This window comes from Labrus bergylta, chromosome 19 (genome assembly GCF_963930695.1).
Source record: "Labrus bergylta chromosome 19, fLabBer1.1, whole genome shotgun sequence".
Classification (NCBI taxonomy): domain Eukaryota; kingdom Metazoa; phylum Chordata; class Actinopteri; order Labriformes; family Labridae; genus Labrus; species Labrus bergylta.
The window spans coordinates 25,052,454-25,068,015 of NC_089213.1; the positions used below are offsets into that span (position 1 = coordinate 25,052,454).

The window sequence follows — 15,562 nt, forward strand, 5'->3', positions numbered from 1 at the left end:
GATTGGGAGCTGACTGTCTGCAGAAACTGAGCACCACATTTTCTTACAACACTGCAGCAGGCGTGCGTTGAAGTGTCCCTGCTTTTCCTCCATGTCTACTAAAACAAGCAGCATTATGAGAGGCTTACAGAATACACCACCACCAACAGAATCATCACCGCCTCCCTCTGCTTTTGACTCCCCGTGTTCTCCATATCTCAAAGACTGAGTGTGTTTTCATGTCGCCAGGATAGCAGCTGCTCAGAACATCTGGTGGTGGCTTTCAGGGAGCACAGTGGGAAACAGGAAGAGAGTGACAGAGCCACGGTTGGTACCCTTGAGATGTCAGCCCCTGAGGCAGGCAGGGTGGCATAGAGTGACAAGTGTGTTAGCACTGTGGCCGCTCTCTAGGAGACAGGCAGGGGCTTAACCTTGGAAATGGGTGAGGCCGGCTGTGAGCGGCAGTGGGCCAGTGGAGGATTAGGACGATATCACATAAGGTTTGTCAAAGGATTGGAAGAGAAGAAAAAAAAGGGGAAACCATGCCTCTTTTTCATTTCTGTAATTTTGACTCCACCATACAAACAAAAAGAAACGGAGAAAATGAAAGTGAGCGGGGATAACAGTGTCACTGAAGAGGCTGTGAAGACGATGTGAGGGGAAGGAGAAACACAAATCTGTCTCATACATTTAAAATATGTTGTCCCGCAGTATTTGTCTTTCTCATCTGCATGAAACAGCCAAAGGGGAATTCTGCCAATCTGACAACACCACCTCTTAACCACGTAGTAGACCCCCCCCCCCCCCCCCCTGTTAGTGCCCTGCCAGGAGGCCAGTTTTCCCTCTTTTATCATTCCTCTTGTTTCCATCTGTGGCTTTTTTCAGGTGTGTTTGCACTTCTCCAAGCGTACGCCTTGCTGCAGTACCTGAAGGACAGGCTGACCAGACAGGAATTCCAGACGCTGTTCTTCCTCGGGGTGTCCCTTGCTGCCGGCGCGGTCTTCCTCACCGTCATCTGTCTCACATACACAGGTTAGTGCCTCTCCTCTCGATGGTTTCATGATGTCTTCAGCTGATTCCCTTGTTAACTAATGTTGACTATCTCACATGTGGTTGTTTTTCTCCTTTCTGTATCATGTACCGCTAAATTGATTGTCGTCTGGTTTTAGACTTCTAGTCGACAACAAAGCAAATTAAAGAGTATCTCTGCTCTGGGGAATTTATCACAGTGTTCTGACATTTTAGAAGCTCAACTAATTTGGGGGGTAAAAAATCGATGGATTAATTTTTATTAAAAAAACAATCATAGATTGTGGCCCTCCATATAAGCAATTATCATTAGTGGGGACTAATATCAGCACCGGGCAGTTTATCTATAAACGTATTACTGAACATAAACAAACAGCCAATCAACAAAGAGAGAAAAAAATGACATGGAATTACAATCCTGTTTTAATTAATGCTTTACTACTGAACATGGTATTGTACACAACACAGACAGAATATTCTTCTAAATGTCAGCACATTTCACTCAAGCTTCCTTTGGGTTCATTAATGGTCAAATAGTTTAGACTGAACACGCTGCTGTAATGTTTAATGCTCTGCTAATGCGAACAGAACTTATATTTACTCTTGAGGGTTCTGGGTTATTTCCACGTTCAATACCACTGTCAATGTGTCTCTTTAAAGGAAGAATGTGCAACATATTACACATAAATACAACAGAAATCAAGTCTATCCTGTTAATATGTCTCTGAGTCATGACCGTCTACAACGTGTGAGAAGCCTGAGTCCCGCCAGCTGTACTGTTGTCGTCATGGACGTGACGGTTTTGTGTATAAAACTGTTTTAGTTAAGGACTAGAGAGAAGAAGAACATACAGTAGTCTACTCACTGATTATTTGGATGTCTCATAAGTGTCTTTAGATCTCGTCATTCTTTGTCAATTTATGTGTAAGCTAAGATTTAACCAAAGTGTGCTAACATTAGCATGCTAACACTACAATGCACGCCACAGGTGATTGCAGCTCCAGCAAAGGAGAATTTTGTCCGCTTGCACTTAATGGTGCTTCATTAAGGTGCATTCTCATTGATAACTCCTTTGTGTGAACTTGAGTGGAGAGAGGTTGGAGGTGTGTCCCTGGAGGAGAGGGGAGGCTTCAGAATAGAGGAGGTGTCTCCAAACAGCAGTTTTCATGCTGGAGCTCAAGGGCGACATCTACTGGATCAAACAGTCACACATTCTTCCTTTGAATACAATACTTAATTTTATAAAAGAAGATAGTTGTTTTCTCCACCAGTCTGTCTTTTTAAATACAATATGTTTAAAAAATGTTTCCTGGATTCTGTTGAGATGTGGCGGACAGTTAGCCTTTTGTTCAAGGAGCCGTTGGCTTGATTTTAATGGTGATCCAGATCTGGGATTTTAGCCATATTAGAATGTGTTTTCTCTTTTAGCCAAAAGTTGTATTTGCGTTTGCTCATCATCCCTGGATAGTTGAAGCTACAGGCCCTCAGTGGGCTTCTAGTCAGTGTTTGGTTTGTCAGAAAATCAACCTGGAAGGATATTGCGAAACAAATATAAACTGATATGGATGCTGCAGCTCAGGAAGTTGGAGAAGTGTGAGCGTTGGCGGAGGTTTTCTCTACACTTCTATATGTGTTGCTTTTCACTGAGCTGGTTGAACCCTGCTGCACGCAGCCAGCTGGCTGAACTTTGTTCCTGATTGTGTATTATTTTTCTTCATGATTTTTCAGCTCATCATGGCCCTGGCCTAAAGGTTTCAGACCTCCTTCTTATTTATTGATTTTATTTGTTTTCTGCTGAAGTGAAGATTTGAGTTGATGCTCTGTGTCCGGACTTCTTCATATATAGGTATACTTAGCAGTTTATTTTCTAAGCACTGGTGGAGAGAGAATTCAGTGCACAGAAAACACCTTCTTACAGCATCACTTTGACTTCTCTTATCTCGTGGTGTATTACTTCAGACAGCTCCCAAGAAAGCTATTATATTTTAATGTGTAAGAAGAGAGCTCGCCTCCGCCTCAGGCTGTGTGTATACACCTTCTCTGCTGTGTGTAATGAACCTTGATAAAAAATGTGACTGTTTTTACACAACGTCACATATTTGTTTCTTAGTTCAGGATAGGAAGCAGATGATTTACTTTCTCTCGACATTCTGTTGCTCCACATTCTGTAAAAACTGCAGCCAAGCCTTTTTCTCCTAGTGTAAAAAAAGATGGTGGCATGTTTCATCCACAGTAATTCTGGCATCCTCGGGTATATTTCCTGCCTGCTTTAGAAGTGATTGGCTACTCTCGTGGTTGCAAAAGTCTCGTCTCTTGAGGGTCCTGGCTTCCGCTGGACGTCTATTTTGATGGTGTGATGTGTCAGATGTCTGAATTGAGCAGTGGGAGTCAGTGACCGTTTAGATTTAGCCAGTTTTTCAGTGACACTGCGCATGTCCTGCTTGGGTCTGTCAGACTGTTTCATCTCCAGGAGATCTCTAGAACGGAGTAACTACTGGGTTTCTCCAGTCTCTTAAGAACGAAGCCAAATATTGATTGGTTAAATCAGAGTCATCCTTTAATTCACCTCTAAAATATCTCCCTCATCTCATCTTTTTCTGCCATTTTCCTGCTGTGGCTCAGCTTCTTATTTTCAATGCCCTTTTTATTCCTGATGCTGACAGTGATTATGTCATCATTAATATTAAACTGATTTTTTACAGTCTCTTTAAAAGAGCATCAAAGGACATGGTGGAGCTGTATGTTGGTGACAACACATCACATGATTTAAATAATGTGTGTTTTTCGAGCGGCTCCCGGCAGCGGTTCACAGCTGAAATGTATTTCTCCATCAAAGCTTCACCAGAATAAGACGTTTGTATGCGTGCATTTAATGCCCTGTGCAGTCTCATTTGCAGCCTAAATGGTTTCAGTTACATTTGTAAACGAGTCAATTCCTCTCATTAAGAACCTTTAATAGAACAGATTTGTCAGCGTTGACCAGTTATTTTTTTCTTCTGCTTGGGTTTTGAACTGAAGATGGCAGATGGCAAAATCAGCTTTGTAGTGTTAAAGACGCTCTGCTTGTAATGAAAACTCAATGTGATAGGGGTGGGAAATTTACTGGATTTCATCGTTATCGAAATATGCAAATTCCCAACCGCACAAAAAAAACCTGATTCTATGCACCCCAAAAAAACTTTTCCCTCAGAACTTCGTCTTCTCTATTAGATGGAGGCCTGAGGATAATAGTTTTGATGCTGTCAGGTGAAGCTAAAGCTAGCTATCCGCTAACCTCAGCTGTGAGAGGTTGTTTTATCCTAAAAACACTGTATACAGTTTTAAAAGAGACTTAAAGAACATCTACAGAGAAACTTGAGTCAGTCCTAATGAGACTATGGGCCTTTTTGTGTGAACATGTTTATCTTTAAGATGCTGTAAACTTAGACGGAGCCTTACTGTTGTCTGTTTCGGGTTTTTCTTTTATTATTTTTTATTTATTGTAGATATGATAAATGTAGTGGAATGTTTTTGTAGCATAAGAAGAAAGGGGACGTTTTTTTTTTCGGCTCACTTTTAATCGTATTGTGTGAAACTTGAGGACAGCAGATAAGACATCACACTGACTTTCAGCTAATATTCACTCTTCAATGTTTGTTTATTTATCACACTTCAGAACGCTATTGCAATATTGAACAATGTGATTGCACAGCTCATCATTTGAATGTGGCTTCACTCTGTGCCTTTAAACTTTATGCACAATAAAAAAAAAACTGCTGCTGAGCTGATTTCTTGTTACAGAACAGTTCATGGATCAAAACTTTAATCTGGTTTCCAGTAAGTAGATGTATGGTAGCACATTACGGATTAACATATTGTTTCACCGGAGGAATACACAAACTGGAATGTAAACATGCCTTGTATTATCCTCGGGCAATCTTTGCTACACATCCTAACTGGCCTGTGGGTCAGGAGGAAGCGTTCTGTATTCATGCTGTCCAGCCGGCTTCAGTTTGTAAATAATAAAAAATAAAACTACAGAAGATCCAATAAAAAAAATTCTCAAGTTACATTTTTCCTTAAATAAAAAAAAAAGTGGTGCTTCTTTTTATACTCAACAAAACTTCTTGCGCTCCTACAAACACTCTTTGTACTTCAAGGTTGAAATGAAGACACTTCTATATTTCTGTATTGATTGTCTTCTCTTTCTGCAGGATACATTGCTCCGTGGAGTGGTCGTTTCTACTCTCTCTGGGACACCGGGTAAGCTCTGCTGACCTTCACACTCACCATCAATGAAACACTTGTTCAATCGAGTGCATGTGTGTGTTTTCCAGGACGGCTATAAACCCCCCTCCCCTTCAGACTCTATGTTGAGAAATTGTCTTACTTCCAAATTGAACCGAGCACCCAGCGTTCTCCAAACGCACTGCAACGTGTTTTACATTTCAGCACAGCCAATCAATTCTCCCCCTTGTCTGCAGTATGGGAGAGGTTTCTGTTTTTTTTTCTTCTTCCTCTTGAGACTGAGACTAATTTCTTAATGCGCCGTGTGTTTTCTCTTTTCCAGCTGTAATCACAAAACACTTAAAATATTTCAAATAGGATAGAAACTGCTGCTGTGTCAAAGCCCAGAGAGAATCAAGAGAGATCAGACAGAGGATAAAATAAACTAACAGCAACATAGAGAATGTAACTCATCCCAGATGCTAATTTTGTTCATTTTATACCGTAAGCATTCTAGGGAGGTAAATTATCTTTTGGTCCTCATAATTCAGGAGTTAATCAGGAGGATCTATTGTATAATTTGTCTCAGCACTCCCAACGCTCACAACACAAATTATCTCCTCCTCTCCCCTCCCCTCCCCTCCCCTCCCCTCCCCTCCCCTCCCCTCCCCTCCTCTCCTCTCCTCTTCTCTCCTCTCCTCTCCTCTCCTCTCCTCTCTCCTCTAGCTATGCTAAGATCCACATCCCCATCATAGCGTCTGTGTCGGAGCACCAGCCGACGACGTGGGTCTCTTTCTTCTTCGACCTCCACATCCTGGTCTGCACGTTCCCAGCCGGCCTCTGGTTCTGCATCAAGAACATTAATGATGAACGAGTGTTTGGTAGGCTCTTCTAATCTTTAATGTTTTTTTATATGATTTGAAAACCTTATAGCCACTTGTTCTGGATTTTTGTGCACACATTCCCCTGACGATGAACCAGATGGAGTGTAATATCCACACTATATGAACGATTTTGAACACATTGCTGCCCCCCCTCTGTGTGACTTATAATAATAATCTTGTGACTTTTCTCTTACTGTGTCTATGTGATCAGATCAAATATATGTCCAACTGTTAGACATTGTAATACTTTGTTAAACTCATTACCTAATCAGTTGGTCAATCTACAAAAAAGTAATCCCCAAGTGTTCTAGAAATCTGTGAACATGTTATGCAACTTTTAATGCAAGAAGTGGAAAGATAGCTTTATTCTGGCTTTAAAATGTTGAGATTTTCTTCCTCTGTGCTTTTTTAGTCACACTCACTGAATGTTTTTGGGATTTGGAGAAAACAAAACATTAACTGGCTTTTAAAAGCTTTTTTTGTGTGTGGCATTTTTGTACAAATCAGTTAATCAACTCTAATTATTTGATCAACAACAATCGTTATTTCCATACCTGCCTCAGCAGTTCTTGCTACATAGCAAATGTAAGAATGCTTATTGTATACGTCATTCATTGTTAAACCTTTAATCAGCTAACCGTGTTAGCGTGTTGAACATTAGAAGTCTAACATTTAGACTTAAGAGCAGCCTGCTGGAGCTGGAACGTTCATGTATCTGATTTACCTATCAAGCCAAAACACGTTCATTACAGTTGTGTAAACATTCACTAAATGTGACCTACGTTGGATTATTGGAATATTTAACAGCTTGATTTTTAGCTTCGGTTCACGCTGTAAACGTCACACTCGACTGAATTTCAAACTTTATGGACCAAAGTGAAACTTCAAGTTAATAGTATTACCCAGTGGTGTAGTGGTGCCTGAAGAAGTGTGTAAACAGCCTCCATTATAAACAGTGAGATGTAAGAATAGTCTTGCAGATTTAGTCAGAGTTCACCTGCAAATCAGAGACAGAGTAGTGATCTTCACCATCCAAACAACAAAATGCAGCATACTACTGAATATAGTCAGTCAATCCATGGTGTGAATCAAAGGAGATTAAGAAGTGTGTATACTCTATGGAGACCTGCATATACCCTGCACTCCACCACTGGTACTACCTCATTAATGACACAGTTTTCCACCTTTTGACTTTTTTAAATTAAAGAACCAGACTTAACAGAACACTGTTTGTTTAATCTGGAGAGTTTTGTGACTGTCCCAGCCTTGGCGGCGCTCCAGTCGACAGTCAGAGCATGTTGTCTAAAATGAATGGGCCTCCCACTTCAAAACTCTATTTTTCTCATTCCCCATTTGTCAGCGTAAGTGGATAGTCCTTTAATGGCTAATTGTTCTATTTTGACTGTCATCTATCTAATCGCCTATAATTAACCAGCATAATTTGTGAATAGTTTATCAAAGGCCAAATCAAACACAGCACTTTCTCCTCTCCTGTGTCATGATGCACTTTCAGCTGTCTGAGTGTGTGACTGACTTTCTTCAACATCTCATCTCAAACTTTAATGTCAGACAGCCAGGATCAATGGCAGAGCACCTTACAGCGCTGAAATCAGTCCTTCTGCGCTCTCTTTCTCCCTCAGACTTAATCAGCCTATTACAGATATTGATTAGCCCCGAACCTGTTGAGCAGGGTCCCTTCTCAAGGACGGAGAGAGCAGCCGGCGCTCTCCTCATTTAGGGTTTGACTTCCGCAGAGCCCACGTCGACTGATTATGCTGCGTTAGTCCAACAACTCAATTTATCGCCTTCTCCCCCTCTCCACTCCATTTGCTGTCTCTTCTTTACATTCACATCGTCTTTCTCCTTGTCCGACCTTTATCTACTCCCCCCCCCCTTCCTCTCTCTGCACACACTCATCGCCTTCTTTTCCTGTTACCTTCCAGTGGCCCTGTACGCCATCAGTGCGGTCTATTTCGCCGGTGTGATGGTGCGTCTGATGCTGACACTGACTCCGGTGGTGTGCATGCTGTCTGCAGTGGCATTCTCCAGCGTCTTTGAGCACTACATGGGAGACGACACTAAGAGGGAGAAACCCCCCGCAGAGGACAGTAGCGACGAGGACGACAAGAGGAATTCTGGGAATCTTTATGACAAGGTCAGGACAGAATAACTTCAGAACAACATTTACAGAAATGATGTAACACAGCAGGGCTCGACATTATAACTCGCCCGCTGGCCCTGATGAATGATTGACAGAGTCCGGACAAGCTGACTGCACGTTCAGCTGCCTAAAAAAAAAATAGACAGTAACACGTTCTTAATTTCAAAGTGCTTTTTGTCAGTAAATTTTTTATAAAAGTCGCACTAATAACTGCTACAGCATCAACGTATCATAAGTGCTCGTACGCGCGCATGTGTGTCACAGTTGAAAGGCAGCCAACGGCTTCACTGCTGTCCCTCCCGCGAGCGCGCTCGCTACACTCGCACACAGATCGTAACGCAGGTTTTCTCTACTAAAACACACGTTTGGTAAAACGGTTTTAAAACTATCAGATCCCGACAAAAGCCGAGCTAAAATCAGCATTCAAAGAAAAAAAAAAATCACCTGGAGAGTGACAGCAGGGCATGATGAAAACAGAACGGCTGGAGGAGCTGGAACAAGTTAAAGTTAAAGACTGGATCCTGGTAAAGATAAAAGTTATTCACAAAGCATCTTAGCCCTTAAGAGAGCTCCTAAAGTAAAGATCTAAGGATGAAGAATTTCTCACAGAGAAGAAAGGAGGAGAGATTCCAGCTCTATCACAGCCTCATATTAATATCAGATTAAGTAGACTCTTACAGTTACCAACATGTTGAATAAACACAATTTTAAACACAATATGTTTAAAATTAGAGCTCAATTAATTAAATAGAAGTTGTAATTTACTCTTGCAGAATGGTTCAAGAGTAAATTGGTGACTGTTATTTAGAATCAAAAGTAATGTTCCTGGGCCAGTGGTTACAATGGTTTGGCCAGTGATATTTGAAAACCCTAACCCCGGAGGGCCAGTTGCAACTTTAACTTAATGTCAACCCCTGCACAGTATATCTCTCTTTATTACTAGGGTTGTCACAATGCCAGACTTGGATAGGAGAGTATTAATGATCCAACAATATCAGAACCTTTTTCAATACCACAGCAACAAACATCAAAGTCACCAAGGAGTGAGAACTTTTTGGGTTTATACTACAAAAAATTACAGCTATTGTCTAAATAGCACAAATAATTTGGCATCATGTGCAGTTCAGTCCCTCCTCTCGCTTGCTATGGAAACATTTTGACCACCTTATACACTACAGCGCTTTAATGTGTCTCATCAGAGGCCTCAAATGTAAAACTTTCCTCTCCTGTTCTACCAGAGCAAACACACTCAACAACAGAAAGTGATGTGTCTCTCTGAGTTTCTCTTTGACCTTACACACTCTTTGTTGAGTTACTGCATGTTTGTCAGCTCTTCACTCCCCATAGCCTCGCTCACCAGTTTCCATAAACTGCAACTGTTTCTGTTTCTTACCAGAATTTGAGCAGTCTGGCTCTGTTGAGTTTTCCTCCGACTGCAATCACAGCAGAGCCAAACTGTGGCTTTGTTTTAACCGCTCCCCCCTCATAAAGACACCATCACAAGTGTCTCTCCTTCCCTAGATGATATCTTTAAGCCATCAATTGTTCACCAAAACAGTCTGTGTGTGGTTCCACTGTTCATGACACATCCTTTATGCAGCGAAAGACAATTTAGTAAGGCTAGGAAACTTTACTTTTAACTCAGGCTATGACTTCATTTTATTAATTGCATTAAATGAGAACCCCACTCCAGGACTTGATCAACCTTGGATGGGTCACTTATGGATGGGTCATGAGGTTGGCCTGATGTTGAAAGACCTGAAACCCCTCAGTGACCCCTGGAGCATCCCTTATGATGCATCCGAGCAAATCCTAGAGATGTATTTTGCAACTAAAAACTTGAAAGGAACGGATTTAAAAGTCAAAAATAGTTTAAAGGCAAAAAAAAAATAAGGACACAAATAAAAATAGAAAAAACAGAATGTTTTGAAAATGTATAAATATGAGGTCATAAACATTTAAACAATGTAGCAACAGTACACACAATTTTGATGAGGATCTACATGGTGGCTTTCAGACTCAGATACTATCCTCCTGTCTGTGTTAACAAGAAATACATACATCATTAAGTTTTCATGTTGATGGATAGGTTAGCTTATTAATAAGTATGTTAAATGTCTGATTCATGATCAAAATTCTCTGAATAACTGATTTAAACAATCAAAATACCAGCAACCAGGATACTCTCCCTCCCTGAATGAATTGTCTAATTCCACTTTGTCTCACTGAACAACACTCTGGATGCCCTAATATACTTTGCTCAATTAGTTCATTCAATAATTTATCCCGCTCAATAATTCATCTTCCTGGAAACGCCACAGAATCTGCAGCACCGTGGTCATAGTGTTTGTCTCCCCCTGCAGGCCGGAAAGGTGCGCAAGCATGTGTCAGAGCAGGAGAAGGCAGAGGAGGGCCTGGGTCCCAACATCAAGTCCATCGTCACCATGCTCATGTTGATGCTGCTCATGATGTTCGCTGTCCACTGCACCTGGGTCACCAGCAACGCCTACTCCAGTCCCAGCGTGGTGCTCGCCTCGTACAACCACGACGGGTACCAATCACACAAACACAAAGACACACACAGAGACGCACACACACCAGTTGAGATGTGTTGATGAACGTTAATGACGATCTTAACAGTTCATAATGCAGAAGGTACGATTGCTCTACCTTGCATGCTAATGAGCACATGTGAGTAGTATCTAGAGCTCTGAGGGCAGCAGGAAGAATGTGTTACATGGATATGTATATATGTATATGTATTCTAAGGATATGTATTGTTGGGGTTGTATCAAGTCAACTTTGGTTATATTCTTTAATAATTATATTTGATTATTAATAATATAAATAACAATATCATTAAACTATGTTTAATCTCGTTTGGGGCGCCACCCTGTACTCAGGGAAATATAACCAAAATATCACTCAAATCAGTCTCTCATGCGTGCGTGTGTGTGTGAACAAGATGGTGGAGAGAGACAATGCACCATGTGGCTTTGTCACATGGTGACAAAATGGTGGACAGCCGTGTGGCTACCTTTCGGAATAGTTTGAGCTCTCTGAGCTGAGTTCAGTAACTAATACTTAAACACCAGAAAGCCAGTGGCTGGACTTTGATTCAACGGCGGGTACACTGGTCTTTCTGATTGAAAGCCGTTGACTCAAGATAAACTAGCATAGCAATACATACATAGGCGAACACAGCGGTTCATTACAATAAAACAAATGCAGCAGCTTACAACAGATAATAAACAGAATGTGACGTGTCGTCAACAATGATGCATAATTATCAGTGGTTATAAAAGAAAACATAACTATTTCTGCCCAGACCAAAGCTCTTACTTGGGGTAACTCCTGGTGATCGTTGCAAAGATCATCACTCTGTTGAATCAACAGATTCAGGCAGGGTTCCTTCGTGGCAGATGTAGGAGGAGGGTAGCGGGATTCAGATCTTCGACCAGAGCGCTGCTCTATAGGGTCTTCTGGTTGCAGGAGCCGAGTTCTTTATGTGTCCTTGTGGATTCAGGGATCAGTGGGCTTCCTTCAGCGCTCCTGTCCAGTTGCGTTCAATGACGTCCTACGAAAAATCAAAGGAAAGAAACTCTTCTTTTTGCTCGAACCTGATAGCATCTGATTGCGCCCAAAACTCCTAAAAATATGCAGTGGAAAGTAGTCAGCTGAATCCTCTGATGCTTGAATTCAGCATGTGAAGAGCTACATAGACTGAGCCACCTCAGCTCTGGAGGTTAACCTATGTAAGTCAAGAGGAGGAAAGGGTTTGTCTCGAATGCTGGAGTCCATCTTGTTGGAGAGTTTATCCTCGAGTGTCAGCAGACAACACTTGAAGAGAAGGAAGAAATGCCTGGCGATTGCTTTTAAAGACTGGAGCTGCCTGTGGGTTTACCTCAGGCCTCCTCCAATGAGGATAGAGAATTCAGACACCCCCCACCCCCCCACTTTTCACACCTATTGGTTAGTTTCTGTTGGAGTTTTTTTCCTTTGTTTAGTTGCCTCCAAAATAACTAGTCAGGCTTGAGAACTGTGATACAGGCCTGAGTTCTTTGTCCCACACACATGGCTGAGGCCCAACAGTATGGATATGTGTATGTATTCTAAGGATATGTATATATGGATATGTGTATGTATTCTAAGGATATGTATATATCCTAAGAGGATTGGGGAAATATAGATTTGTGCACCTTTTAAAATGATTGCTTTACTCAGTGTTTCTAGGTCACAGAAAACATTTGTGAACCATCTCTGAATTCACAAAAAGCTGATTTATTATTCTCTCTGACATTCTTTACCAGCATAATTATTCTCTTTATGCATTAGGGAGGAAATATTGAACGCAAAGACTAAATGGTAGAATCAAGTTCTCATACATATATTAATGATGGCACGGCGACTCTTAGACAATGCTTCAGCCGTGGATCTGTGAGCAGAGGAGCTGTCACTCTGGCACACACTCACACATCACTGCACACACTTAGACATAATGTGATTACACTACCTTCACTTAATTGGTTGCCTGGCTTTATGTCTGCTCCTCGCTCCCGGAGGTAAATTTAGGACATGATCGTCAGAGTGCGAGGTGTTTTTAACCCTCGGTTTATTATGCTCTATTTTCAGCTCCTGTTGCCCTCCTGATTTAAAGTCTTGCATGAAATATTAATGTCTTATGCCTGTCAATGCCTTTACCTGTCAACATGTTTTTTTTTCTGTCTTGTTAGGACACGTAACATCCTGGATGACTTCAGGGAGGCCTACTACTGGCTCAGGCAGAACACAGACGAGCATGCACGCGTCATGTCGTGGTGGGACTACGGCTACCAAATAGCCGGCATGGCTAACAGGACCACGCTAGTCGATAACAACACGTGGAACAACAGTCATATAGCACTGGTAAACACTTTGGTTTCATACTTTGTTTTCCTTCTCTCTTTTATTCCTTGGAAGAGAAACCAATGACTTCATGTAGCTCCCATCGGATGAGTAGCGAGATCTTTGGTGATTTGTTGATGGCATTGCTGCATTGTATAAAACTGCTCCCTACTACAAGAAGATGATCTAGTTCCAGACTGTTTTCACACTCAATTTACACTGAACTGAACATTCAGTTAATAGCTGTCAGGTTCTGTGCGTTTGATTGAATTTGTTTTTCACTGTACCTCTGCTGCCAAATATTGAGCATGTTATTGTCTTTTTTAGTTCAGTCTGTTGAGGCCCTGTAGCTTTGTGCTCTCTCTACCTGCTGCCTGTTGGGCCCACATGTGTCCAAAGAAAATGTAATTACAGGGAAGACGAGACAAATCTGTTTAATGATTCCCCGTATTGAAGCTCCTTGTGAAACAGAGGAAACCTTATTTAAGCTCTACCTTCTCCTTCTCTGTTTTAAGGTGGGGAAAGCCATGTCATCAAACGAGAGCGCAGCTTACCAAATCATGAGGTCGCTGGATGTCGACTACGTGCTGATCATCTTCGGGGGTGTAATCGGCTACTCAGGAGACGATATAAACAAGTTCCTGTGGATGGTGAGGATAGCGGAGGGAGAGCACCCCAAGGACATCAGGGTAAGTGTGCGACAGCAGCTTTCCCCTGTCACTGAGTCATGTAGCGAGCACTCACACAGCAGTGAAATCAATGTTTCCTCTTCACTGTTATGCACGCTGACACTCTTTAAAATGTTACTCAGGGACAGGCGATGTTCAGCCCAATGTGCTTCTTTATAGAAATGTTCATTATTTACTCAGTAGCACATCCTGAATGGTAACCCTTTTTATTGGAAGAAAATATTCCGTCCTTCATTTCCCTATTTAATTATTTTCATGCCACCATGGCACACTCTTTTCAGAGCATGAACACACAACTCCTAATTAACTGTCAGACCCCTGTTGGGGTTGTATCAAGTCAACTTTGGTTATATTCTTTTAATTCTATAATAATTATATTTAATTATTAATAATATAAATTAAATATCATTAAACTATGTTTAATCTCGTTTTGGGACACCACCCTGTACTCTAATATAACCAAAATATCACTCAAATCAGTCTCAAATTAGTTATTGAATTACTAATATTATTAATAATTAATAACTATATTTAATAAATTGAAGGCGTGAAATCCGTACACAAAGCCCACGCACCCAGCTTATATCACAATGCAAATACGCCAGTAATGACAAACAACTGCTCTCTTAAAATTATAACAGAATTTATTTAAACAAAGCAACACCAATAAAAATCAATGGACTTAATCAAACAAATAACTATCATAAACTAATCTAAGCATCAAACATTATCAAGCAAGGCTTGTGGAAGAGGCGTGTGTGCGTGCGGGGGGAAGAGAGGGGGAAGATGGCTTCGTACCCACGTGGTCGCTCACGATGGCGCACACCTAACAAAGACCTGTGTGTGTGTGTGTGTGTGTGTGTGTGTGTGTGTGTGTGTGTGTGTGTGTGTGTGTGTGTGTGTGTGTGTGTGTGTGTGTGTGTGTGTGTGTGTGTGTGTGTGTGTGTGTGTGTGTGTGTGTGTGTGTGTGTGTGTGTGTGTGTGTGTGTGTGTGTGTGTGTGTGTGTGTGTGTGTGTGTGTGTGTGTGTGTGTGTGTGTGTGTGTGTGTGTGTGTGTGAGAAAGAGAGAGAGAGGGGGGAGATTGCTTCGTCCCACGTGCTCGCCCTTCCGATGGCGCACACCTAACAAAGACCTAATGTGGCCTTAATGTCTAAAAGAGACCGAGTTAGGCCCTACATGATCTGTGTCTCTGAGGCGTCTGGACGGCCGCGAGTGTATAGATCTGTGTGTGTAATGGCGCGGTGGTGGAGTTAGTCTCCAGATGTACGTCTACACGGGAATATGTGTGTGTGTCTGTTAGTAAAAGGGGAAGAAAAGAGGAGAGAAGAAATGCGGTCCAACAAAGATAAAAATTACAGTTTCTGCATCAATCAAACAATTGTTAAAAACACTCTCTAAAGCTAATTCTGCCCAGACCTAATTAAGCCTCACTTGTGAATTGCTTTGCCCGCAATTGGTGAAGGAAAAGAGTCCAGCGATAAAACAGATCTTCTGTCCGTCCTGGTGCAGAGGCGTCTGATGGCGACGAGGGTCCCTTACGGCAAGAGCGGCTTCGTTGGGTCTCCGTTGAGTGGAAAGATGTCCGTTGATGTCCTTTCGTTGCAGGACGGAATAAGACCGTTATCTTTCTGATAATCTGTTATAGTCTGACGCTCTCCGAGAAACTGAGATGCGTTCACTGGACAATCCGAGCTCGAAATTCAGAACACTGCCGGCCGCGGATTACCTG

General features: G+C 41.8%; 1 protein-coding gene across 1 annotated transcript in view; it reads left to right on the plus strand.

Annotated features, from left to right (window-relative positions):
• LOC109988675 (dolichyl-diphosphooligosaccharide--protein glycosyltransferase subunit STT3B) overlaps positions 1-15,562 on the plus strand; it is a 95,949-nt gene that overhangs the window by 72,971 nt on the left and 7,416 nt on the right. Inside the window, exons 7-13 of the mRNA XM_020640232.3 lie at positions 865-1,011; positions 5,202-5,250; positions 5,941-6,095; positions 8,042-8,253; positions 10,623-10,810; positions 12,993-13,164; positions 13,659-13,832. Coding sequence (XP_020495888.2) covers positions 865-1,011; positions 5,202-5,250; positions 5,941-6,095; positions 8,042-8,253; positions 10,623-10,810; positions 12,993-13,164; positions 13,659-13,832 — 1,097 coding nt within the window. The remainder of the gene's footprint in view (positions 1-864; positions 1,012-5,201; positions 5,251-5,940; positions 6,096-8,041; positions 8,254-10,622; positions 10,811-12,992; positions 13,165-13,658; positions 13,833-15,562) is intronic.